General features: G+C 38.7%; 1 protein-coding gene across 1 annotated transcript in view; it reads left to right on the top strand.

Annotated features, from left to right (window-relative positions):
* Nucleotides 1–12,945, top strand: part of ANKRD50 (ankyrin repeat domain containing 50) — a 42,123-nt gene extending 29,178 nt beyond the window's left edge. The window contains exons 4-5 of the mRNA XM_061992791.1: nucleotides 3,308–6,855; nucleotides 9,071–12,945. Coding sequence (XP_061848775.1) covers nucleotides 3,308–6,852 — 3,545 coding nt within the window. The 3' untranslated portion in view covers nucleotides 6,853–6,855; nucleotides 9,071–12,945. The remainder of the gene's footprint in view (nucleotides 1–3,307; nucleotides 6,856–9,070) is intronic.
* Nucleotides 12,946–26,830: the final 13,885 nt, after the last annotated feature.

Genomic DNA, 26,830 nt, shown 5'->3' with positions numbered 1-26,830 from the left:
AAAGCAAGTTTGCAGGATATTTGGAAATGTAAAATGACCTCATATAGATAGATGTTTGGGAAGAAAAAAAGCAAGGCTCTGTTTTCCTCCTTCAAATTAGCAACAAGAATTTGAGATTTATAAAAAAAATCAGTTCTAGCTATAAAGCCTTTTTTTAATTACTTGCTTATAATAGTACGACAAGGTGTAGTGGTTAAAATTAACAACATATTTCTGTTCAAAAGTCTGTTACAATGGCAGTTTGTTAACACCAGACAATAAAGAGCAGATCACCCCTGGATGTGTGAAGATTTACGTGATTGTAGTGTGCTTCTTGCTGCACCAACTTGTCTTCAGTTACAATATATAGGATCTCATTAACAAGAAATGTTTGAAAATATCACAAAAGAATCGGGTTTTTGCTTTTGTAAAAATATAGCCAATCCAATTGTTTAAATTACTGACTTCTGGAGTATTTGCTGAAGTCTTCTGACATTTATTTGCTGTACTGATATTTGATATATCTCATGTAAGTATAGAGTAGAACTAATTTTAACTCTAACATGGAACAAAGTAACGATACAGCCTCATTTAGAGGAAAAAAAAACTCAAAACAACCAAACACACAAACCCTTCCATTTTTACTTTTTTTTTTTTGAGGGACTGGGCCTTTTTTATCACATCCAAAATGGTTTTGTTCACTTTCCCACCTGTTTTGGGAAGCAAAATGAAAATTGCAATTCAAAGCACATTGCAAGCTAAGAGTCTTTTGCTTTTGAAGCACACATACAGGCGCTAATCCACTTACAACAGTTATCATTCTACAGATTTTCATGGCAAGGCTGGGAGTCAAGGGAGGTGAAGTATAGTCATTAGTCAGGCAACACTGAACATGAGTTGAAATCTCAGAATTGCTGTCATGTGAGTGAATTGGGTTTTCTTTTTGGGGTGAAATAAAATCAACTACTGTTAAAACTGAAAAAACACTTGCAGACACCTGTTGGAAGGAAGGATGTGGGCATGGGATTGATGTGAGAGATTGAGGATGTTGTGAGCAGAGTCAGTTATGACTAAACAGATTGAGGAGTTTGCAGAGCTCTGTCTGTATTCTTGTTCAGCCAAATAACAGATAGAAGTCTCTAGTAGGAGAAGCAGAGAAGTTCAAAGAACTGGAAGGTGAGTGAATGCAGCAGTAGTAATTTGGTCTGAATTGAGCAAAACAGAGATGTTCCCTGCACGCGTAAGATAACCAGTGTCACTTGTATCTGATTACAGCTATGTATGTATGTATATGACTCTGAATCCATGCACCAAGCAATGCCCTGGTTTTAATGCCTGTTTTCACTCTGTATCTTCTGAAGGATCATAACCTAGAAACAGCCTTGCTTGGGATCTGCAGAATTGCAGGGCATTGTCTGTTCTTACTCAGCAGTTTCTTATTTGGCTTATGTGCAAGAGTTATACAAAACATCTCAGTCAAATACAGAGCAAATCAGTTAATTATGCCATTCTGCAGGTCAAGTCAGGACATTAAGTGGTGAGAGATTATGGTAGATGAAGATGGTTCTATGCTTCTTTTGAGAAGCCTCTGTGGAATGGAGGAAGATCTCCCAAAATAATTATTTTCTGCCTTCTGGCCTTGTCATTCAAAAATGTTAAAAGTAGACAATTTTACTAGTGTAGTCCTAGCCTGGTAAGTTACTACACAAAACTATGTTATCCAGTCATTTGATTTTGTTTTAGGTATTCTATTGTTAGATTTGTAGTACTACTATAATTAGTAAGGGAAGCAGTAATATTTTAGTAACACTGCTATAGTTTGTCTCTCAATTCTAATCTGTTGTGTATGCACAATACTCATGTAGACTAAACAATTAACAGAATGAGCTTAATGTGACATTCAGAACCTCTGCTGATGACACTCAGGAACAAAAAGAACAGCTCTCTTATCAGGCTGAATTTTCAGTCAGAACAAGCTCACAGACTGAGCAGTTTGAACCACAGAATGTTTAAATACAATAAAAACAGATCTAAAAGTAAGAGTCTTCAGAGTCTCACTGAAAATTACTGATTCCTTGCAGACAGGGCAAAAATCTCATTGAATGGCTTGTTCAGTGGTTACTTTTCCTTCAATATAGTTTGGAGGTTACTAAATGCTTTGGTTTGAAAAGTAAAGTTGGGTGTCTCTTGTGACTAGCTGAGGTGACTGTGAGGAAATAGGTGCAATCTGCGACAGTGGAGAATGAGATGACAACCTGTCCCTGGAGAAGTGAGGTACAGTTCTGGTCTGAAACACAGAAGTTTAAAATGCTGTGTTGGTGATCCCTGCATTTTTCCCATAGCTTCCAGAAAAGTGGTACTCAAACAGTGCAAAGTGTCATTCATCGTAAAGTGCTTAACTTAGCACTATCACAGCAAATGTTTTTTAAATGACAGAGATGGCTGTGGAGTCCATAGAACTATAGCTTCATTCCTCCTCCTTGAGCCTACAACCATTGAGGTTGCCCTTAGGAACTCTGCATATGCCACAGGTGCAGTGTATGCATGTAGGGAGGGGATTTACACAGTATGCGTGTATGAAATAATTTCCATTTTTCCTCTAAAAAGTAAACAGATTGGAAGAACAAAAAGATCACGTGACTATGAGACAACCTATTTCCTTATACAGTGAATCACCTACCAAGGAACCAGGGTGTTTATCTAAAACTCAGTCCTTACTTGAAAAAAGTAGGTAATCTGAGTGCACAGAGCTGCAAGACACAACTTCTTTTTAAGTGTGCCTCTCCTATATCATAAAAGGCTTTTAAAGGAAACTGGAGTGATCAAGTTGAAGTGATTTATGTACATTTCATCAGGCATATGCACGAGGTGTGAGTAATCTCTTCTATAATTAATATAATAGTTGTCTTAATCTAAACAGATGAAAATTATGTGGAATTCCATTGTTAACCACATTTGAGGACAGATTATTCATTTAATATTAAATATAATAATATTTAATAATCTTATTTGGACTGCAGTTCTGGTGGTTTCACTTAGGTATTTAGTATCAGTAGGTAGACACAATGCCTGATTCAAAGTGCTTTCTGAAATTATTGGTAGCATGTATTTCATCTTTTGTGGTAGATGGTGATAAAAATTCATCTCTTATAAAAGTTCTTAGCTATCATTATCAGTTCACATTCATTGTGTACACACAAAATCACAGAATCTCAAAATATGTTATTTTGGGTGTTCACTACCCAGGAATGTCTGTCTTTTATTAATTTTTTTAAACATGAAGTGAAACTAGATCAGAAATAATAATATCTTTCTTCTTTTTTACTAGGTTTTCGAAAAATAAGTCTGGATGATCTACGAAAGGCCTATATTGTGAAAGATGTGCAACAATATATTCTGCATCGTTTAGATCAAGAAGAAGCACTGAGACAACATCTCACAAAAGAAACTGCAGAAATGCTGAATCAGCTTCACATCAAAAGCAGCGGTTGCTTTTTGTACCTGGAACGTGTCCTAGATGGAGTTGTGGAGAATTTTATTATGTTACGAGAGATCCGTGATATTCCGGGAACGTTAAATGGCCTATATCTTTGGCTCTGTCAGAGACTTTTTGTGAGGAAACAATTTGCAAAAGTCCAGCCTATTCTAAATGTAATTCTTGCAGCCTGTAGGCCGTTAACCACAACGGAATTGTATCATGCAGTGTGGACCAAAAATATGACATTGACGGTGGAAGACTTTCAACGCAAGTTGGATGTCCTGGCAAAAGTCCTTATTGATGGACTTGGAAATACAAAAATCTTGTTTCATTACAGTTTTGCAGAGTGGTTGCTAGATGTTAAGCACTGTACACAGAAATACTTGTGTAATGCAGCAGAGGGACACAGAATGCTGGCGATGAGTTACACTTGCCGAGCAAAGGATTTAACACCATTAGAAGCTCAGGAGTTTGCATTGCATCTAATTAATTCAAATTTACAGTTAGAGACTTCGGAGCTGGCTTTATGGATGATATGGAATGGCACACCTGTCAAAGACTCCCTGTCAACTTTAATTCCTAAAGAACAAGAAGTATTACAGCTGCTGGTAAAAGCTGGTGCTCACGTCAACAGCGAAGATGACCGTACATCTTGCATTGTTCGACAGGCCCTGGAGAGGGAAGATTCCATTCGCACCTTGTTAGACAACGGAGCATCAGTAAACCAGTGTGATTCCAATGGGAGAACGCTCTTGGCCAATGCAGCGTACAGTGGCAATCTTGATGTTGTTAACTTGCTGGTTTCAAGGGGAGCAGATTTAGAGATAGAAGATACTCATGGGCAGACAGCACTTACCTTAGCTGCTCGGCAGGGTCACACCAAGGTTGTTAATTGCTTGATTGGATGTGGAGCTAATGTTAATCACACCGATCATGATGGCTGGACGGCATTGCGATCTGCAGCATGGGGTGGGCACACAGAGGTCGTTTCTGCCCTCCTTTATGCTGGGGTCAAAGTGGACTGTGCAGATGCTGATAGTCGAACGGCGCTGAGAGCAGCAGCTTGGGGAGGACATGAAGATATTGTGCTCAGTCTGCTTCAGCATGGTGCTGAAGTTAATAAAGCTGATAATGAGGGCAGAACGGCCTTGATTGCAGCTGCATACATGGGACATAAAGAGATTGTGGAGCACCTGCTGGATCACGGTGCAGAGGTAAACCATGAGGACGTGGATGGAAGGACTGCACTGTCTGTTGCTGCGCTTTGTGTGCCAGCCAGCAAGGGACACGCCTCAGTGGTTAGTCTTCTAATTGACCGCGGTGCTGAAGTAGACCATTGTGATAAAGACGGCATGACTCCACTGCTGGTAGCAGCTTATGAAGGACATGTAGATGTTGTTGATCTACTTCTGGAAGGAGGAGCTGATGTTGATCACACAGACAACAATGGCCGTACACCGCTTCTGGCAGCAGCCTCCATGGGCCACGCTTCAGTTGTAAATACTCTCTTATTTTGGGGCGCAGCTGTTGATAGCATTGACAGTGAAGGGAGAACAGTTCTGAGCATAGCCTCTGCTCAGGGCAATGTTGAAGTAGTACGGACTCTGCTGGACAGAGGGTTAGACGAAAATCATAGAGATGATGCAGGCTGGACACCTTTGCACATGGCAGCTTTTGAAGGTCACAGGTTGATCTGTGAAGCTCTTATAGAACAAGGTGCTAGAACAAACGAAATTGATAACGATGGACGTATACCTTTCATATTAGCTGCACAAGAAGGTCACTATGATTGTGTGCAGATATTACTGGAAAATAAATCCAGCATTGATCAGAGAGGCTATGATGGGAGAAATGCTCTCCGGGTTGCAGCTTTAGAAGGTCACAGAGATATAGTTGAACTATTGCTCAGCCATGGAGCAGATGTAAACTACAAAGATGCCGATGGCCGGCCAACACTTTATATCTTGGCATTAGAAAACCAGCTGACAATGGCTGAGTATTTTTTAGAAAATGGTGCGAATGTAGAAGCCAGTGATGCTGAAGGCAGAACAGCACTCCATGTTTCCTGCTGGCAGGGCCATTTGGAGATGGTACAGGTGCTGATAACATACCATGCCGATGTGAATGCTGCAGATAATGAGAAGAGATCTGCTTTGCAGTCTGCTGCATGGCAAGGTCATGTGAAGGTGGTGCAGCTTCTCATTGAGCATGGTGCTTTGGTTGACCACACATGTAATCAAGGTGCTACTGGACTCTGCATTGCAGCCCAAGAAGGGCACATCGACGTTGTCCAAATATTACTGGAGCATGGTGCTGATCCAAATCATGCAGACCAGTTTGGACGCACTGCTATGCGCGTTGCAGCTAAAAATGGACACTCTCAGATTATTAAATTACTGGAAAAATATGGTGCATCTACTCTGAATGGTTGCACTCCATCTCCAGTCCACACAATGGAGCAAAAACCCTTACAGTCAGTCTCTTCTAAAATGCAGTCACTAACAATGAAGTCAAATAGTTCAGGGAGTACTGGTGGAGATATGCAGCCTAGTCTGCGTGGCTTATCTAATGGGCCTGCTCATGCCTTCAGTTCTCCTTCAGAGTCACCTGATTCTACGGTTGACCGTCAGAAGTCATCTTTATCAAATAATTCCCTGAAAAGTTCCAAAAATTCTTCTCTCCGCACCACGTCCTCAACTGCAACTGCTCAGACAGTGCCCATTGATAGTTTCCACAGCCTGTCATTCACAGAGCAAATACAGCAACATTCCCTGCCACGCAGTAGAAGTAGGCAATCTATTGTTTCTCCTTCCTCCACAACTCATTCCCTAAGTCAAAATCATAATTCACCAAGCAGTGAATTTGAATGGAGCCAAGTAAAACCTAGTTTGAAATCAACTAAAGCTAACAAAGGGGGGAAAATGGACAACTCCAGCAAGTCTGGGTCAGCTGGAAAAAAAATAAAACAAAGTAGTTCCTCCCAACCAAAAGTGTTAGAGTATGAAATGACTCAGTTTGATAAACGAGCACCTATTGCCAAATCTGGAACAAGTGTGCCACTTAAATCAATACCGGCAGAGCCACAGTGCAAAATTTTGGTCCCGCCAGCTCAGCAAGAAGTTGGTCGATCCCAGCAACAGTTCCTAATTCACCAACAGAGTGGAGAACAGAAGAAGAGAAATGGAATTATGACAAATCCAAATTACCATCTTCAGAGCAATCAGGTTTTTCTCGGTAGGGTTTCTGTCCCGCGAGCAGTGCAGGATAGAGGACATCAGGAAGTACTGGAAGGCTATCCTCCTGCAGAAACAGAACTCAGCCTTAAGCAAGCCTTAAAACTTCAGATTGAAGGTAGTGACCCAAGTTTCAACTACAAGAAGGAGACACCATTATAAAAGGTAACCTATCCAGTCACAAAGGAACCAAACACATGTTTTATCACATGCATTTTAGAGATGCTAAGCTGAAGTTTCATTGTCACTAACCATCATAATTGGTTGCTTAATGAAAACCATGAACGTTGAAATCTTAACTTAGCAAATATTTATTTTGCTGCCTTAAACAAGCATCAACTATAGAGGAATTGGATCACTGTTGTGTTTTGTGTTGAATTCTGATAGCTGAAATCGTACCCCACTGTCTTTGATATGTGATTGAATAAAACAGCAAGTTTCAAGTAACATTGATTTGGAATTTTCTTTTCAAATGTAAGGACAGATGGGAATTTTAATATGTGATATTTTCAGATACAGTAATTATTTTAAATGTGAAATCTCAGCAGCATAATTATCTACAAATTAAAAAGGTGCCACACTAAAGCTTTGATATTAGATTTCTACTGTGACAGTAATCCTCCTTTAAAAGAGATGGCATTCCTTAGAGCGAGATTAGAATCTGTGTTGTGGTAGCAATTTTCTGACCATTCTGTAGTTCTTAATCAGTAGAGTTCATTCTCTTCCATACTGAAAAAGGAGCTTTATGTAGCTGAAAAAAAAAGGAGCTCTAAGCTGAAAAGGAATTTTATGTAGCATTTTCAGACCAGAATTGTCAGAGAGTCAGCTAAAATAGAACTATTTTTTTCCTCTTCCTGATGAGATCGTATCTTTTTTAGGGTATTGGGAATGTGTTAATAATTCATCTTTTTTATTTAAATTTCAAAGAAGCACTATCTTTATGAAATATATACATATCACTTACTGCTTATTTGCTTACTTTTGAAAACACAGTTTTTTGTTGGTGTAAATACTGCATTTTTTACAGACTGCTGTTCCTTAGAAAAAGAATGTTCTTGCTAGCTGACTTGGTTCTGCCGCAAGTCATCAAAGGCTTCAGATTTCTAGGACAGTTGCAGGTGGTGCAGAATCCACGAATGGGAGGGTCTCAACTGTCAAAAACACGTTGACAGAATTTTTCAAGAAACATCCTGGAAATAGATTTGACTTTAACAGAACACATCTCTCTAGATGTACCTAAAGTCTTTTGTGAGTTGCAGAGCGTTAGAATGTTGTGCAGGACTCTTCAGGTGTTTCCTTGGGGTTGGCATTTTGGTTGAATTATACTATTTCAAACAATAGTGTTCCAAAAAGCCTGCATCTGTATACTAGAGCCTGCACATTTGTAAAATGAAGATATTAGCAGAGTCAGATAAGCTGCAGGGCAGGCAGAAGTGAAGAGGTGTGACAACAGGGGCAGGCATAGAGAGCAACGAGAAGGTGAGAGAGAATGGGCCCTAAATCATAAAAGTCAAAAGGATTTAAAATTCCCACAGTTCTACCTCTTGTCCAAACAGGATTTAAATTGGTTTGTACTTTTTTTCCTGACTCCATAAAACATATTCAAAAGTATAATTATGAAGCGTATTTCCTTACTCTTACATACCTGCACCTGATGTTTATTGCTTGCTTTCATGTTACACTTTATTGTAAATAAATTGTATGCTTCTGACCTAGGATGTATGGATTTGACCTGGCCTGTCATGAAAAGACTAGTTTTGATGATTTTTACATCTTTGTTACTTTAAAATGTATTATTTTAAAACTCAGATTGGGCTTTATGTGGAACAAATAGTGCTATATTGAAAATTCAGGGTCTTTGTGAAGTACTTCGTTATGCAAGTTGCTAAGCCTATGAGATGATGGATAACTAAAGGGTTCCTTTTGTTTTTTCTCTTAATGATTTTTCATAGCTTCATTTTAAATATGGAAGTTTAAAACAGTGTGGATTTTGTGTGGATTATGAATTGCTTGGCACAGGCTATAATTTGCCTCCTCTTTTGCCAAGTCTCAAGCACAAAACCAGTAATTTCCCTGACCAGTGAATAAATTAGTCACCTGTGAAGAATCACATCAGAAATTCTCTACAAGAGCACCCAAGAAATGGCTTGCTTTCCCTGGCTGCTGCTTCCCAGCTCTATTCAGGAAACTCTCCTGCTGTGGGAACCTCATAGCTGCTTTGGATGATAGAGAGCACAGGGATTGGAGTTAGGCAGGAAATGCTTTTCATCATTGGTATGTTCTGTGCTTTTAACTTTAATCAGAAATTATTTAGCTCTCTCTGGCAATGCTGTTTGTTTTAGGGAGTGTTTCAAAACTTGTTTTTATTTTGTACTTTTAGGCCAATTCCATGATGCCATGAACAGAGGCTCTTCTGCTCCGAGTGATTTATCAGCTGGCTGGGATGAAAGCATACAATGCTTGTTAAGTCCTCCTAGAACTTCGAGAATGTGATTACTACAGTACAGTTACCTTAATTACTGTAACGTGCCTACATTTTCAGGCTGCCTTCTCAGTATAACCCTCTGTGCTTCAAAAATTTATTTTGTGTACTTTGTATTTAATACACAGAATGAGCACTTTTTAAATTTTAAATCGCAGAAAGATGTATGCTGTATTTTCCCTGACAACGGCTGAAAATGGTAAGACCAAGGAATTCTGGTTTCCTATACCAAAACACTTGGTAGAGGTGCATGTGCCACAGCAAACTGTGTATGGAAAGGCAGCGCTTTTTTTTAATTTATTTTCATGTGGCTAAAGAAAATAAGCATAGAGTTTGTCACATTTGCATTGTTGTAATATATGGTCAGTTCCCTGTGTATTTTAGAAAGTTCTCTCCAGAAATACAAATCTTGCAACAGTATTTTATAAATACTGTACTTGTGTGTTCTCTCTATGTAATAGCTGTTCAGCAGTAGCAAAGGAGTCAGACCACAACCACATCTGCATCATCTTTGGGATTTTTAAGAGGCAAAAACAACTCTCTGGTACTATGGCATCAAATCTGGATGGCAGACTGTGGCCATTGAAAGCAATAGGCAAATTTACTCTTGGACACTTGATCTTAAATAGCCTCCATTATTGTTATGGTAATGAGGTAACTGAATATGGGTATTTTTAGGTGCTAAAGTTAAAAGTCTGATCCTCCTTTCATGTTTATCTTAATACATTAAAAACAGCTCTTTCTTTTTTTCCAAGGTAGAGGACTGTACTGAGAATGTTAGTAAAATGAACCATGGAAAATAAAGATGCATTGTTAATGAGGCTGAAAGAATATTACAGTGAGAGTACAATGGAAAAGCAAACCGTCAGTAATACCCTTGTCTGGGGAGTACAGAGATTACTGAGACAATAACTCTTTAAAGCACAAACTTGTATGAATGTGTTTACTGCTTCAGATGGGTTAGGTGGAGCCAGCAGGAGAATCTCTTTACTTGGAAGCGTGGCTAATCAGCAGTCTTGGATAGTCCATCTACAGATAATGGGAAGCTGGTTCCCCACTCTTAGAGCAGGCAAATACTGTGTATATGAAAGAGAGCAAAATCAAGGCCATTGTTGTGAAAGTGAAAAGTATGAATTTTTCCCTTAAATGTGCACATCTTACTTGCACAGCTCTTCAAGTGATAAAATGAAACAAGTGGGTTATTTTCTCCTACAAATGCAAGCTATATTCTACTATTCACCATTACACAGCCTTGCTCTTTAGAAAATAAGCCTATTTTTGTACGTGAGTATTTCTTCTAAAGGCTTGGGTTTCATGATTTTCATACTCTTAATTCTGGTCATTCCACAAATAACATGATAGAAAGCTGAGGTTATTTTTCATAGAGGATTAATTAGATGTATGGCTATCCTTACACTTTGATAAATGGCCCCTGGATGTATATATAGTGCATATTCTGAGGCACTAAAGGACTCTATGTCTTGTTACTATGATTAACAATCATCAGAACTTTTTTTAATGTCTTGCACCTCCATTCTTATTTGCTTGTTACTAAATGTGAAAAGAATCTTTTCTAGTCAGGCATTCAGCATATAGTTAAACTAGATGTTAAAAGCTGACACACGGCAATATTGATTATTCCGAATGTTTCATGTATTGAATTTCTTGTCCCTGTGGGACAATTATAAAATAAACAAAACAGGAGTCTGGCAGAATGGCCTTAAGAGGGTTAATGGCTCAGTAAAGAGACAGTACCAAAATGTTCTCAGCATACTCATTCCAAACCTCAAATATAGTACATTTGCAATATTGTGCAAGAATACAACTTTTATTAGTTACTAGATGTATGTTTTGTTCTGTAGAAAGGGATCTCTGAATGCCGACATTTTTCTACTGACCTTGACTGTCATTGGGATTATATTTATTTAATTTTATTGTGTTGTTATTAATTGCACCTTGTGGACAGAGGAAGTAAAAATATGGCCAGTTTCACAAGGGGCCACAACTTATAGATAGCCTGATGATTTTTGTGTGAATAGTATTTTACATTTGAAACAGTTGCTGGGGAAACCTTCTATCCAAATCAGCAGAAATTAAAAAATGTTTTTGGAATGTCAGTTCCTACAGATTTTGAATATCACTTTGGAACAGAGCATGATATTGCTTTAAAAGATTTATTTTCTCAGAAGGTCTGTGTAATTTCACATTGCTGTTGCTTGTGATTTTTAATGTCATCATTGGTGAGGATTTCATGTACAAAGAAAGTTACTGTTCCCCCTCACCTGTTGCTCACTCTGTTCTGATCTTTCACATCTGTACAATCAAGTGGAGGTGAATGGAGTTGCATAGCTGTCACTCAGCACAGTTTCTTCTGGCAATGTAACAGTTCTCACAACCTAAAAACCTGAATAAAACATGAATCCTCTTTCTCCTCATCCCATTTCACTGGTCTTTCCAAGGTCACCTCCACAAGACGTCTAAAATTTGTGATGGGAGACCTAGGGAAAAGGACTGTTTTGTGGACACATCTCAATACTGTATGCATGTGGGAAAACTTCAGAAGAGAAGAGAAATGCATTGTGAGATAGAACAACACAGTTGACGCATTTTTGTCTTCTCTGTGATTGGTATTGAAAACATTACCATTTATTTAAAAATAAAAAGGTCTTTTCCCTCATCAGTTACTCTGCTATGCAAATGTCTGTTATGCTTAATATTCCCCATCTGAACTCCTCAGTTAACTTGGTTTGCAGGTAGACTGTTTTTTCCTGGAGTGGGTTGTAAATAGCCTTTAATGTACATTGAATGAATTTCACATTGTAAAATTTTTATTTTATTCCTTGTATTATATTAAGCAAAAATCCCTGTGTATATGAAAATGCATAATAAATATATTTGCTTTTCAGCGGACATCTGTTTTAATTTTACTACCTCATTTCCTGGGACATCTCCAGAAAAGGCTATTAAGCTTCATTAACATCTCTGTAATACCTGGTGAAACACGATGTATGTGTCCAGTAGGCAACATAGGCTAGCAAAACAGACCCTGATGTTAATTCCTGTGACCCAGCTTATCACTCAACTGACCGTTTTCACATTACTCTGAGTCAGCCCTGAGCATTTGCAGGAGAAAATTCGTTGTGTGTTCTTTTGTTTGGCCATTACATACCATATATATACCAGGAGGGTCAAGAAATTAAAAATTTCAGTTGCTCTAAGTTCTTCACCGCTTCAAGTGGTATTTGTTCATGATCTCTTTGATTAGTGTTTCTCTGCAGTATTTTTAGTTTAAGCAAAAGCTCACTTACTGATGGTGGGTACTAATTTTTCTTGACCTCATTATTAAAAAAAAAGTAGGAGAGTTTTCCAGTCATTGCAATAATCCCATTTTCCCCTGTGATCTTGTCTCACTTCTGCTTTTGAGTATATACCTGTAGTGATTTCTCTGCAAAGAGTTATCAGATGTGAAGGAAGAATTTGGCTGTGCCTTCTGTAAGCGATGGTTCAGGTTTATCTCCACGTGTTCATACAGCTTCCAGATGTTGGTGCTTATGAGTCAACTTATTTCTAAGGTTAGGAGAATGCCAAAATTGTCAGTAACTGTTGACTTGTTTTCTGTATATTTCTGAGGTTTCCCACAATAATTATTGACCCTTTTTTGTTAAGTACTGTATGTCAGAAATAACAAAGTCTGGGTACATTAGTTCAGTGGCTATTTTTCGTTGAGGCAAAAAATCGTTTTCACTGGATTGATCTTTAAGTTATATTACGTTTTAGAGACATACATTTTCTTCAGATAATTGCTGTAATAATATTTAAATAAAACTATTCAACAACTGTTCTTAATCTCTTATTTTATGGAATGTAAACAATTACGCTGAATAATGCTTCAAATCTTCTGTGAGACCTTTATGACAATTTGACGTGTGTATTACATATATTTTTCAAAAGAAAGCTGGGCCGTTGGCAGTTGGAGGTCCTTTGAGAGGCAGCAGTGCGAATTTGGCATTGATCTAAATTCTAATCAAAGAATTCTACAAAGTCACAGAAATAGGGTATGGGACTGAAAAATCTACTTGACAGATCATTTTAATAAAGAAGTCTCCAAATGTATACGTAGATAATATAAGCAAATTGATCTTTAGAATTAAAGTCTAAAGACCCAAAAAGACCCATTCTCATTTCTAATTCTTGTAAGTTTTTATAAAACCAGTCAAGTCACAGAACTACAATTACAGGTAGATTTTAAGCTGAATTCAATTACTTCTAACAGACTCCTGTAATAAAATCTTGCATCTTTAGGAATTCAGTTTGCATCCTGTAACCATTTCTAATAGATTAAGACCACAGTAAGGATGTTGTGGTTTGGGAACTTTTTTCCATCTTTGAGCCTCATTACTTCATCTTGGACTATACAGTCTGTTTGTTGCCTTTTGGGGCTTGCTGCAGCATTTGTGTAAGGGATCATTTAGAGCAACAGTCACTTTCACTGTTTTTCTTGTATATCCTTGAAAAAACAAGTAATGGGGAAGGATGATGCAGGAAATGCCCTATACAGCTAATCAGAAAAATAATAGCTGCTGCTTTGAATTTGGAAGGTTTCAAGCAGTTGTCTCTGCTCTAATGGTTTCATTAAGTTGAAGCCGTAATTCAGGCTTTATGTTGGAATGGCTACCAGCCTCCTGGCAGAAGGGGTTGGATCTCTAGCCAAAGGGTAGGCATCCCTATACCTCTGGCTGCATCAGGTAGATTTGCACTTCAAGAGTCAATCCTTGCTGAAGGACTGTATTTATTCCAAACACAATCTACTGCTTCTGGGGGTGGAAATCAATTATTTCTGAGAAACTTTTTGAAGAAAATGGGTTTACAAAGTAGCAGTGTGCAACTCAGTTGACTAGCCTACCTGGGGGACTAAAATTTTTAGCTTCCAAGTCTACAACTGTGTTCAAAATTGTTCTTACTGCATGTTAGACTGCTACAGAGCTTCTGGTTTATTTGCCGTTGGCTTGTGTTAAATAGGGCAGGTTCCAGAAACCCTCATTCCGGTCTGTTTACTCTTCTTAAATTTTAATTTTATTTTTTTTTAAATATGGCAATTTGGAGAATTAAGATGAGAGGTCTGACTTGCATAATTTGGGCAAGCTGTTTTCCCTTGAACAGTGGTTTTCCAGCTGTGGTCTTCAGAAGTTTCATAACTCATGAACAAATGTGGTGGCCTTCATAAAAGGCCTAACAAAAATGCCCTATCAGGTGACTTGAATTCTTTAGAGGGGCTTAGGAATTTGCAAATCAAAAAGCATGAAAACCACAAGTCTAAAGTTTTAGCTAAATAAGTTAGTGGGTTTAAGTCTAGAATTTTTTATTCACAGAGTGATTTGGGAGTAAATAAAATGCAAAAAGTTTGAAAGCTGTCTGAGGCACTTATTGCAGTTTCTCCAGTCAAAGTCTGACAGCTGGATTATGATTTGATTTAAAGATATGGTTTTATTTCCAGTTAAATTTTGTTCATTACACATGTAGGATAAAGACTTCCTGCTGGGGAAGAGCACCTGTACATAGGCTGGTTTTAATCTTTTTTTTTCTGCAACAAAGCTAGTATCCCAAAAGAGAAGAAAGTATACCGAAAAGTGTTGGTCAAATTATCATGTGAGGAACATAATGGAAAGGCTAAACCAGGATAGATTAAAGTGAGTATTCATAATATTTCATTTGGCCATATTAAATACTGGGGTTTGAGGGTTTTTTTCACTTCTAGAATAGTGATGATAATGTACATTGCCAAATCTGTATTGAGAAAGGCAGTCTCTTTTATTTGGAACTGCTGGAAAGAGCAGGAAGTTTTTACAAGACTTCTTTGTTAGGTGCTTGGTGCCTTTATTAAAGGAGCTTGCCAGCAAAGGAACCTTCTGCATCCTGATGACATTACAGATTTCTTGATGAATTTGATACTCTGAAAATAACAAGAGTCCAGAGAAGAGAGTTTTGGGGACAAAACAGAATAAGGTGCTGGGTTTTTATTTTGAGTTGGGTTTTGTTTTTTTTTTTTCCCTTTAACTTCTTTGATGTAACTGATTTTCAGTCTGTATCTCCAGGTAAGTAATAGAATTCTTTCCATTGTGAGTTAAGGCTGTGAGCACAGCTTTTGTGTACTTGCTATGTCTTAGCAAACATTAAGCAAACTCATAGGAAGACTCTTTAAAATTCAAAGCTGTGTTCATAGATGACAAAGACAGAAGGGACCTTTATTAACAATTTTTTCTGTTGTATTCCATTATACTGGCTGTACAGTTTACCACTGTATTTTCCCCAGATACATACAAAACAATCCAGTCTTATTCGTCAGTTTATCAGTACAATGCTATAGCACTCTAGATTGCTTTAATAATAATAATGTCAGAATCACACTGCTTTTTTTCCATGTGCTTCTAGGTCTTACTTTTTAGCAGTAAGTCCCAAAATACTTTACAGAAAAGACAAGTATTAAGATATAGAAATGTTTGTTCTGTATCAGTCACTTAACAGGCCAAAAATAAAGTCAGGAAAATCCCCTTAGTCTCTCCCAGCACTAGATAATTCTGCCAACTTGAATAACTTGTTGTCTGGCATTAATTCATCTCCTGTTTTCTTTAGCTGCTTTTCTGCATTTACAGTATAACTTGCTGGAGGCTACCCACACAGCTGGGTGCCGCCAGCTCAAGCTTTTTGGCCTGCCATTTGAGCTAGGTGGGAGATGAGTCAGCTCCAATTTAGAGGCCTCTCAACTAGCAGATTTGTATTAGGTTGGGCAAAGGACTGCCTCACTGCATATGGTGTGTGCTTGAGTAGTGTGGCTCGCTAAGCGCTATGTGTAGTTTTGCTCATTTTTGCCACTGCAATGGGATCTTTCAGAAGTCCCTCTGAAAAAAAAAAAAAGGCTGACCCAGGAACCTGATTTGACAGATACAGAAAGACTGCAGAGGTTTTCAAACTTTATGAGAAGAAAAATTGAGTGTACATCCCAGCCTTCATGTTTTGGTGCCAGTTTTCTCCTAATGTAATACTCTCAATTCAATGAAAGATAAAGTAACGTGAATGTTTCTATCTCGGGAAACATTTATTGTCTCCCTTGTGCCTTGGTGTGCTGTCAGTCTTTTGATAAATTAATAGGTCTGTGAGATTCTGAGGACTGTCATTCAATGGTGTTCATGGTATTGAGAGACAAGATCTTTTTAGAGGCACAATGTTCAAAGTATATAATTTTTTCAGAAGCTGGATAGGACCAAACTGTCTACATATCTTGCAAGTTATACTTCTCTAAAAGGCAAAAGCAAAAAGCACGAGAAGAGTTGATGTACGAGATTTGGTTGCGTGAGAAAAAACATGGTGAGGGTAGAGGACACACAGGTTTATGTCATCTCAGAAGTCTTCAAAATGCAATTAACTCATTGCCACAAAAAATAAAACTAAAAAAAAAATTATTACCAGAACAAACCTTGAGATTTTTAGTAGGTGCATAATTAAGAGCAAGAGTCCTCATTTTTCAGCAGGAGATGTTCATTGCAGACTGGGGACAGGGCAGAAGTGCTTTTCCTCTCTGTTGCAATGCGTGCCCTGGTAACACCATAATTAATTCAGTCTACTTATCTGCTGTTGCAATTTCCCAACAGAGACACTGGATGAAGTTCTTTTTAAAATGATTTTGCTAATTACTCTTTTAACGTGTGAAATTAATGAACAAAATTATTCAGGGACATTCTCATTTACATGGAGTAGAGACTCCCTCTTTGAGCTGTTACATCAGTTTCCATAGCAATGCCTTAAGAGTACAAGTCCCTTCACTTGAAGGAAAGGTAGCAGAATATGTGCCTAAATTGATATTGCAGTGGTTTTTGGCTCACACTGCTGACTCATTTACATGAATGCTTTTATAAAGGGTAAGTCTTTCCTCTTTGCCAAGATGGGATGATAAATTAAAGAGCAGCCATTTTAGGATACATCAGAAATTCATCCAGCCCAGCAATTTGTCATTAGCAATGACCAATGTTAGATGTTAAGACTATAAGAACAGGTTAAAACTTCTGTTCCTCTTAGTGCTTTCCAGCAGTTTGTGGTTCAAGCCTAGAGACAATATCTTTGTCATTAATGTTTCATATGTTGGTCTATATTAAGCAAATCAGCCAGGAACAAGGGGCTGAGATGGGAAAAGCCCGTTGCAATTTTAAAAAAAGTGTTTAATATTTGCTCTTTAAGGGTAAGACCACTGAGCAATCAGCTAGAAAACACAAGGTTTAATCCCTACATAGATTTATACCAGAACTCTAGATGTCAAAAAAATCTTGTTTGGTATGGAACAAATGAGGAGCACTTGATATTAACATTAAACAGTGCAGAAAGTAAAGACATTACTTGAGACAGAAGAACTTCCTCACATCTGTGAAAAACCTGTTTTGCAGGAAGCAAGAAAAAAATGTTACACTACCCCAGATCCTGTAGGGAAGCCACAGGTCTTTCTGCCTAGTAACAAGACAATCCCAAGAGTGAAAATATGAGTTATTATTTCCTCATTATTGGTTAACAACATGAACAAACTTGAATATTGATTCACTATCTCTTTAACTGTTAGTCCAAGCCATCATATGCTAGTAATAAGGAATGCATACTCTTAAAAATTACTTTTCAAAATTAACATTATGCACAAAGGGGAACATAGGTGCAAGATAGTATTACCATCATACTTCTTGTCAGTACTGTCATGCAGCATGACAGTAACTGGGTGAAAAGGAAAATTAATCCAGCAGATTTACTCCCTTCTGCATTTCCTAAGTTCCCAGTTTGCCATGCTGTATTCACAGGATCAAGCTCTTACCCTGCCGAGATAATGTTTATCTTTTCAATCTGTTTTCATTTTACTCTATGATTTTTATAGGTCATGTGGACAATTACTGGAAGTTGCCAAGTAGTGTCAAGCTGGTTTAGGCTTGATGTTCCCCACAGTCCTAACTCATTCTTTTAGAAATAAAATAAGTTTCCACAATTAAGATGGTCAAAATATACCTCGACTTCTCCAGCTTTCCCACTCCATCAGGGTCGCTAGGTTGTGGGCACTGTTCCTCACATGGCAAAACTGCGGTCTAAATTAAACCTGCTCTTTTCTTCACTTAGGCATCCCAATTGGTAGGCAAAGTGCTATGGAGCTGGACAAACAGAATACGCTGTCTCTCTCCATAGTGGTACATACTGATCTTGGGCAACCTGTAGGCAGCTGGAAACAGCGGGGAAGCAGAATTGCTAATAGCTGGCATTTTATCAAATTTTGAAAGTTGATAGACGGGGAAGGAGAGGAGGTGCAGTGGCTGGGATGTTAGGGACTGTTGTGAATGTTCAGAACTTTTAAGTATAGTGATATTGGGGTTGAGAGTGTGTTTAGATTAGGTTAAGGGGCAAGGCCAATAAAGCTGATATTTTTGTGGGAGTCTGCTATAGACCTCCCAGCCATAGTAGTGAGGTAGACAAAACATTCTGTAAGCACTTGGGAGAAATCTTGTGGTCTTCTTGTTGGAGACTTCAATTTCTCAGATGTCTGCTGAAAATATAGCACAGCAGAGAGGGAACAAACAAGGAAGTTTCTGAATTGTGTGGAGGATAACTTCCTTACACAGCTGGTAAGTGAGTCGACCTTTGGGGTCACCCCGCTGGACCTGTTGTTTGTGAAGAGAGAAGGTCTTGTGGAGGATGTGGCAGTTGGAGGCTATCTGGGGAACAGTGACCACGAAATTAATAAATTCTCTATTCATAGAGATGTTAGGAGGCAGGGCAGCAAAACTGACACTTTGGAATTTCAAATGGCAGACTGTGACTTGTTTAGGAGGTTACTTGATAGAATCCCTTGGGAGTCAGTTTTGAAAGGTATAGGAGTCCAGGAAGACTGGGCACTTTTTAAGAAGGAAATCTTAAAGGCTCAGTAACAGGCCATCCCCATGAGCCGTAAGACGAGACAGAGGCAAAGACCGGACTGGCTGAATAGGGAGATTTGGCCTAAAAGCAGGGAAGTAAAAAGAGTTTATGGAAGATGGGATAGACCACTCACAGTGAGTAGAAGAATGTTGTTAGGTTATGTATGAAGATAATTAGGTCAACAGCCCAGCTAGAAGTCAAACTGGCTTTAGAGGTAAAGAGTAATAAGAAAAGTTTCTATAAATACATTAACAATAAAAGAAAGAGACTCCATCCCCTATTAGATCCAGAAGGAAATTTGGTAATAAGAGATGAAGATAAGGCTGAGGTGCTTGATGCCTTCTTTGCCTCAGGCTTTAGTAATAGCAGCATTTCCACATTGGGAAAGTCAGTCCCCAAGCCAAGAGACGGGAGTGAGGAGCAAAATTACCTCCCTGCAATTCAATGGATGGTCAGTGACCTGCTGCTCCACATTGACATCAAAAAATCTGTGAGTGGGGTACATCCTAGATTGCTGAGGGAACTGGCAGGAGTGCTCGCCTAGCCACTGCCCATCATTTATGAGCAGTCCTGTCTCACTAGGGAGGTCTCATCTGATTGGATTTCAGTCACTATAACACTATAAGAAGGGACAGAAGGATGATCTGGGAAATTACAGGCCTGTCAGTTTGACTCCAGTGCCCAGGAAGCTGATGGATCAGATCATCCTAAGTTTGATGATGCAGCATATGCAGGACAACCAGGTGATCAGGCCCAGTCAGCATGGGTTTATGGAGGGCAGATCCTGTTTAACAAACCTGATCTCCTTCTATGACAGGGTGACCCACTTGCTGGATGAAGGAAAGTCCGTTGACATTGTCTGTCTTGACTTTAGCAAGGCATTTGACACTGTTTCCCACAGCATTCTCTTAGGGAAATTGGCTGTTCTTGGATTGGATGGGCAGACACTTTCCTGGGTGAAAAGCTGTTTAGATGGTCAAGTTCAAAGTGTTGTGGTCAATGGAGTTAAATCCAGTTGGCAGCCAATTATGAGTGGTGTCCCCCAGGGGCACTCCTGTTTAACATCTGGATGAGGGGATAGAGTGCACCCTTACTAAGTTTGCCAATGACATCAAGCTGAGTGGAAGTGTCAATCTGCTTGAGGGTAGGGAAGCTTTAGAGAGAGATCTAGACAGGCTGGATGGCTGGGCCAAGGTCAGTTCTATGAGTTTCACTGAGGCCAAGTACTAGATCCTGCACTTGGGCCACAACAACCCTCAGCAGCGCTACAGGATTGGGGAGGAGTGGCTGGAAAGCTGCCAGGCAGAGAGGGACCTGGGAGTGTTGGTTGACAGTGGCTGAACATGAGCCAGCAGTGTGCCCAGGTGGCCAAGGGCATCCTGGCCTGTATCAGGAACAGTGTTGTCAGCAGGAGCAGGGAGGTGATCATTCCCCTGTGCTCAGCTTTGGTGAGGCCGCACCTCAAATATTGTGTCCAGTTTTGGGCACCTCTCTACACAAAGGACATGGAGGTGCTGGAGAGGACACAGAGGCGAGCTACCAAGCTTTTGGAACACGTCTCATGTGAGGAATGGCTGAGGGATCTGAGGCTGTTTAGCCTGGAGAAAAGAAGGCTCAGGGGAGACCTTATCACTCTCTACAACTACCTGAAAGGAAGCTGTAGCCAGGTGGAAGTTGGTCTGTTCTCCCTAGTAACAAACAATAGAACTAGAGGAAATGGCCTCAAGTTGAACCAGGGGAGATTCACCCTGGATGTGAGGAAGAATTTGTTTACTGAAAGAGTTGTCAGACATTGGAACAGGCTGCCCAGTCTGAGGACACTGTTGGGATACCAGGGTGCTGCGATAATGTTAAGGTAGAAAGTAGATTCGCATATTGTGACTGCTCCCTTAGGATGTGGACTGCAATCCATGCATTCATTCGTTTGAAATTAAGCAAGGATATTTAAGTGGGTTTCTTCTATTTTAGGGATATCTGCCTAAGTCTGTTCAACAATTATGACCAGCAGTAGCTTTTTGCATGCAGCATAGCTGGGACTGCAGCATGGTTGCTGCATCCAGTGCCAGCAGCTACTAGAACAAAGCAGCCCTCTGGATAGGAACTGTCTGCAAGTAACTCCCAACCCACCTTCCCTAATCCAGGCTATGGGGAGGGTTGTCTCTCAGGGAATAAAATGTCATCATTCAAGGTTATTCAATGAGCTCGAGTCTCTCTCCAAATACAGAATTCACTTTTATTCGCTGTTAGTTGAGATTAATAAAAGACTGAGGTTCTCCAGGTACACTCTCTCAAACATTAACACTGCAGGATGTGCATGGGAATGTAGTGCACACATCCATATATAGGTCAGTTGGGCGGTGCTCCCAAGCTGGCCTTTGAAGTGGTGGAGGCCTGTTAGAGTGGCTCCTTCCCTGGGCCAACACACCCTATTAATTCTGTGCCAGCTCTGTGCCTGTTAGCCTGGTTTATGTGTCCAAGTTTAAGCAGTGAGATGTGGCTGCATTGATCTTGGGGTGTTGGAGCAGAATGAGGTGGCCAGAGTGGCTCCATTATTCTTGAGCTCCTTTGAGGTCCTGTTGGCAGACCCACTGCCTTTATCTCACATAGCATTTGCATTGAGTCCTTGGTCTTTTTGTCTCAGTTTCACCCACATTTTTGTGGTTCATAAGCAAAATTAGTTTTCAGTGGGAGGTGTGTACTGTGATTAGTATGATACCCTGTCTCTATTTTCTATTTGAGGTGGGTAGTTACCAGCTTCTTGTCAGAAATTCCCCTCTATCATGATGCTGTTTAGGAGAAACCAGAAAAACATACCTGCTCATTTTACACACCACTTTAAGTCTCCAATATCTGTTCAGACTGAAGCTTGCTGTAAAGTGAGAATCAGTTTACTTTATCCAAATGGAACATGATTGAATACTGCTTAGCTAAGTGTTACTACATCAACCGGTCATTGGCTGGCAGGGGGTTAAGGATCTTTACTAATGTGGAACAGCTGACTAAAAAGGAAAGAGACTTCACGCAGCAAGAATCTCCATATTGGTTTAAAAAAAAAAAAAGAAAACAAAAGAAACAAATTCCAAGCCCCTTGCCTCCCACCAGACTGCATAGGTATCAGAAAGAACAATGCAATATCATTTGTAAAAACACAGGCATAATTCCTGAATGTTTTCCTTAGCATTGTTTTTATTGCTGCAATACCAGCTTATGAAACATTAGTGTAAAAGGACTCAAAACATGAGTCTTAACACACATGAAAAACAATAAACTCAAGTCCATGCAAATGGCTCTGTCACTGTGCTTCAGCATTCTGTTGTTCAATGTGTAGGTGCAGAACTAATGACAATCATTTATCACTCATTGATGAAACTGCATTATTACTAGACATTGCTATAGGAGTTCTGTAACTGAAATTCCACTGAAAGAACAGTACTTTATTGCTGAGTTAAAAACCCATGAAAAAATACTGCAAGAAACATTTATGGTTGCATTTTAGTCTGTAAGAAATTACAATGGTATACTGTTTGGACAGTTGTTGGTATTAACCAGATGCAATGGGATTCAGACTTCTCCATTGTACAAGAAAATTACTCACATATTCCTCTTTTATCCTAAGGGACAGATGAAAAACTGATTGCCAGCTCTCTTATTGCTATCCTTTCATGCTATTTGGCCCATTTTATACTCAAGCTGGGTTTAAGGAGAAGAAAAAATACTTGTGTCTAAGAGATTAAGTATATTCTGACTATAATCATTCTGTTCTAACTGTAGTTAGTCCTGGCTGCGGTGCTGCATTAAATTTGCAATGTGTCCCAATCCCGAGGCATGATTACAGAGAAAATGCCTGAGTCTTTACTCCATCCCGTTTTCTACACTGGTTTTGCTCCACTGGCTTTGCAGGCTTTCTTAATGAGATGGCATCGGAGACTACTGTGGCAAATTGCTACTGCTTTAACCTAGATTCTCTTTCAAAAGATATATACACTCACTTTTCATGGCCCTTAAATTTATATGGAAGTTTGTCCACATGAAATAATGTCTTTATTACAGTATTTTGAAAACTATAAATGCTGATGAGACTTAAAGCCAAATATAACTAGTTAATACAGACCCGAATAAATTGTTTTCAGAGTCATGTCAACAAATTGTGATTAATTTCTTTGTTGTGGTGCAAGTTCGTTTCTGAACATGTTCCACATTAGCCCTGTGAGCATCCAGTGCAGCCACTGGCATGCTCTGTGGTACAAATCCTTCCTTCCTTCTGTGCTGCTTACTGCAAAATGCAGGACCAGTCTCCCTGCAAAGCTCCACGAATCGTTCTTTCTTGTGTTTACGTTCTTCGCTCTATCTTTACCTCCAAACTAGAAATGCTTCTTTTTTAACTGCTCTGAGGAGTCATTTGGGACCAGCAAAAATGAATGTCATTTGTTGTATAGTAGTATAACTACGTTAAGGTAACAGAGTGTTACACTGATATTAAAAAGATGGCTCTGGGTAAAACAGATTAGTTCCTCAAATTCTATCTTGATTCAAGTACAGTCAGACAATTTTGGAAATCTGCGTATCTCAGGTTTTGTTGCTGAAAATACTCGGGTTCCTGGAAAAGCCAGGGAAAATGTAGTTTGTTTACACAATTCCCTTGGAACTGATATGTCATCTAAATTGAAACTACTCAGCAGAAAGCACAGATTCATCAAGATCTCCTGTTTTAAATTTCTGCAAAGCTTGAAATCATGCACAAAATGTTTTTTGCATTACTACTTTTTTTTAAAGTAAAACTTTTGGTAAAAGCAGAAGTAAAAGGTATAAAACACTAGAGTTTAGGATGAGCAGTCAAAATTTTTTAGCTAATCTGATACAGTTTCCTTCTCTTTAGATTTCTAGGTCATGGTAGCTTTCAAGTGTTGATCCCAAAGCTTTAAAAGACCAGAAGTTTAATCTACACCCGGCTTTAATTTTTGAGTCTTTTCATCATACGGACTTCCTAAATCTACGGTGTGCCAGGTTTTCCACAGTGTTGGTTTTGCCTCCTTTTAGCATGTTTTTTTTTTGTCCAAATCACTAGAAGTGTAAACACACGTTTTCCTGTCTCTCAATGCTCTGCTCTCTGACTTTCCCTTGGCTGGCATCCATTAGAGAGAAGTATAGATATGATTTGGCTTTATGGGAAGCAATAGTGAGATTTCAGAAGCAGGTGAGACAGGGCCAAAGAGCATGGGGGAGGAAACTCATTTCCTCCTTTTGCATATTTTTGTCTTGATTTAATCATTCCAAGGACCCTATAGACACAAAATCTGAGCCCCAGTGTCTTATCTGTTCCTGTGTAAAGTTTACTTCATTGTAAACAAAACTGAAGCATATGTACTTTCTCAGAGTATACTAGTTGCTGTTTTCTTGAGCTTTTCCTACTCTTCTTGGTCAAACTGATGACAGTCAGATTCACTGCCATAAAAATGTATAAGCCTGGAACCTGACATGTCCAACAAGGAGTATAATGGCCTTATCTGAGCACAAAGGTACATGGGGAGATCATCTCAGATTGCCAAGAAAATAATTGGTGTCGTAAGCCTCAAGTACAACCAAATTTTCTTAACACTGCTGTACATCTAGGCTAGGTTCATTGAAGTTAACTTTAGATTGAGGCATGATTAGAACCACTGTTTAGAGTCAGTAATGAGGAAAAGTAAGGTAATTTCTATTTCTGGGAAACTTTTATGGTGAACTCTGCTGACATGATTTATAATAATGGAAAACAATGTATTTGTTCCTCTAAAATAAACAAAATTTTCCATTCTTATAATAAAAATAATCTATTTGGAGCCAACTTCCAAAGGAGATCAAATAAGTGTTGTATGCTCTCAGTATGTATGATTGAAGAGCTACAGTCCTTTGTCCTAAAGCCTCTATTAGTAGCAGCTTCCAAACAGTTAATGTAACTGGTAGAACATCATACAAGTTTGCAATCTAAGGTAGCTTTAATCTGAACAGAAAGTTCAGTTATACAGAGCTTCTGGTGCATTACAATATTTTTTCTCTCAGACACATGACTCTGCCTTAAGTCATATCACCTAATGTTGTGATCAAATTTCACAAGTTAAACAGTTGCATCAGATCTGTGCATGGATGAGAATCCTTAAAACTACATCTAGTGCTGCAGGCAAAGGCATCTGAGTTTCAGCTAGACAGTTATGCTTCTTCTTGAGGGTCTCTTTGGTAGAGAAAAAGTTATTTTTTCTACATAGCTGCAATAAAAAGGGCAGAAGGAACATTTTCTGTCTTTTCTGTATTTTTAATCTCCTTTTGCCTTGTAGCTGGGGCCCTTTTCCTCATAAACAGAAACTGTTGGTTTGAATCTCTTCAGACTTATGGCCAAAACTAAAGAAACAACCAGAGGAATGGACTGAAAACAGAAATCAGTACAAATGCATCTGTCAACACTGCAACACCAAGGGATGCAGCAGCTCCACATTCTCTCTCTAGCAGGGGAGATTGTCCTTCTCTCTAGTGTAAGGCCCTTAGAGCCTTCCTGCATGCCTAAGACCTACAGAAGATAACAGTTCACATCATTCTGGTTCTTTGTTTCATTAAATAAAGTGTTAAAGTTAATTATGTAGACTCCTGGGCAATTACTGGCTCCATTCGGTAAGCAGCAGACACAATGAGTGTTAATGAGAATGATGCTATTTCTCTTCATCATAAAACTTGGCCTGTTGAGACCTCCAGGTCTCAACTGCATAAACCCCAGGACTTATTTTTGTATCTTTCAGTTTGCTTTAGCATTGTCTAGTAGACAATGCTTGACAATAACCTTTAATTTGGAGAGAAGCTACTGCAGGCTGTAATTAAGGCAGCTTTTTTTTTTTTTTTAAAAAGCAGCACTCAACCAACAGCAGTATCATTTTAAAGAACAGAAGGCCTCCTCCTTCTTGTTCGGAGATGATATTTTTAATTGGGACACGTCCCAGAGCTTTTTTTTCCTCAAGAAAATAACCTTCCTTTTGAATATATACAAGGTGTTTTACAGATATTCTTATTGAAGATGACTTCTTAACAAGTCTTTACTAATGTAACAAAGTTGGGAAGTATTTTGATAATAGTTGGCTCAAATTTCAGTTTGAAGGGAAAATCTTTTGATTATTTCCTGAGTAATTGCTTGTGATAACACAAATTCCTTTGTAATGTTTAAAAATAGTTTATATATAAATAGTTTAAAAATAGTTTATATATAAATAATTTAAAATAGTTTATATATAAATAGAGACATTTAATATGAGTAACCTGATCTTGTATTTTCAACAGTGAGATCTTTCATGTCATACTATAGAATCAAAAGGTTCTCATTTCACTAGATAGCTGTTTAAAAACTAATTTTCATGGTAATTAAATACCTAATTAGTTACTTTATAGTACTTAACCAATACCTTTACCACTTGCAAGAACTGCTAAGAAACAGGGGCAATATATCTGATGATTTAAGCTAAAGGAACTCATAAAATATGAATTTAAATGGACTATTTAAAAGAAAACCAAAACAACAAAAGTTCTCTTACTGTTAAAAAATTTTTAAAAATGAACTAAATTTTGAAATAGATTCAGCTTTAAAGAGATTCTGAGAGTAGTAGTAACCACATCAGCAGTTTTAAAACCACAATCCACAGAGGAGGTCAGCATTGTGATTCTTGTTTTACAGAGAGGAAAATTAAACTGTGGAGAAGGGGGATGAAA

This window comes from Colius striatus, chromosome 3, assembly GCF_028858725.1.
Source record: "Colius striatus isolate bColStr4 chromosome 3, bColStr4.1.hap1, whole genome shotgun sequence".
NCBI lineage: Eukaryota > Metazoa > Chordata > Aves > Coliiformes > Coliidae > Colius > Colius striatus.
The sequence above is the reverse complement of the archived record's forward strand: the minus strand, read 5'-3'. Positions and strand labels throughout refer to the sequence as shown.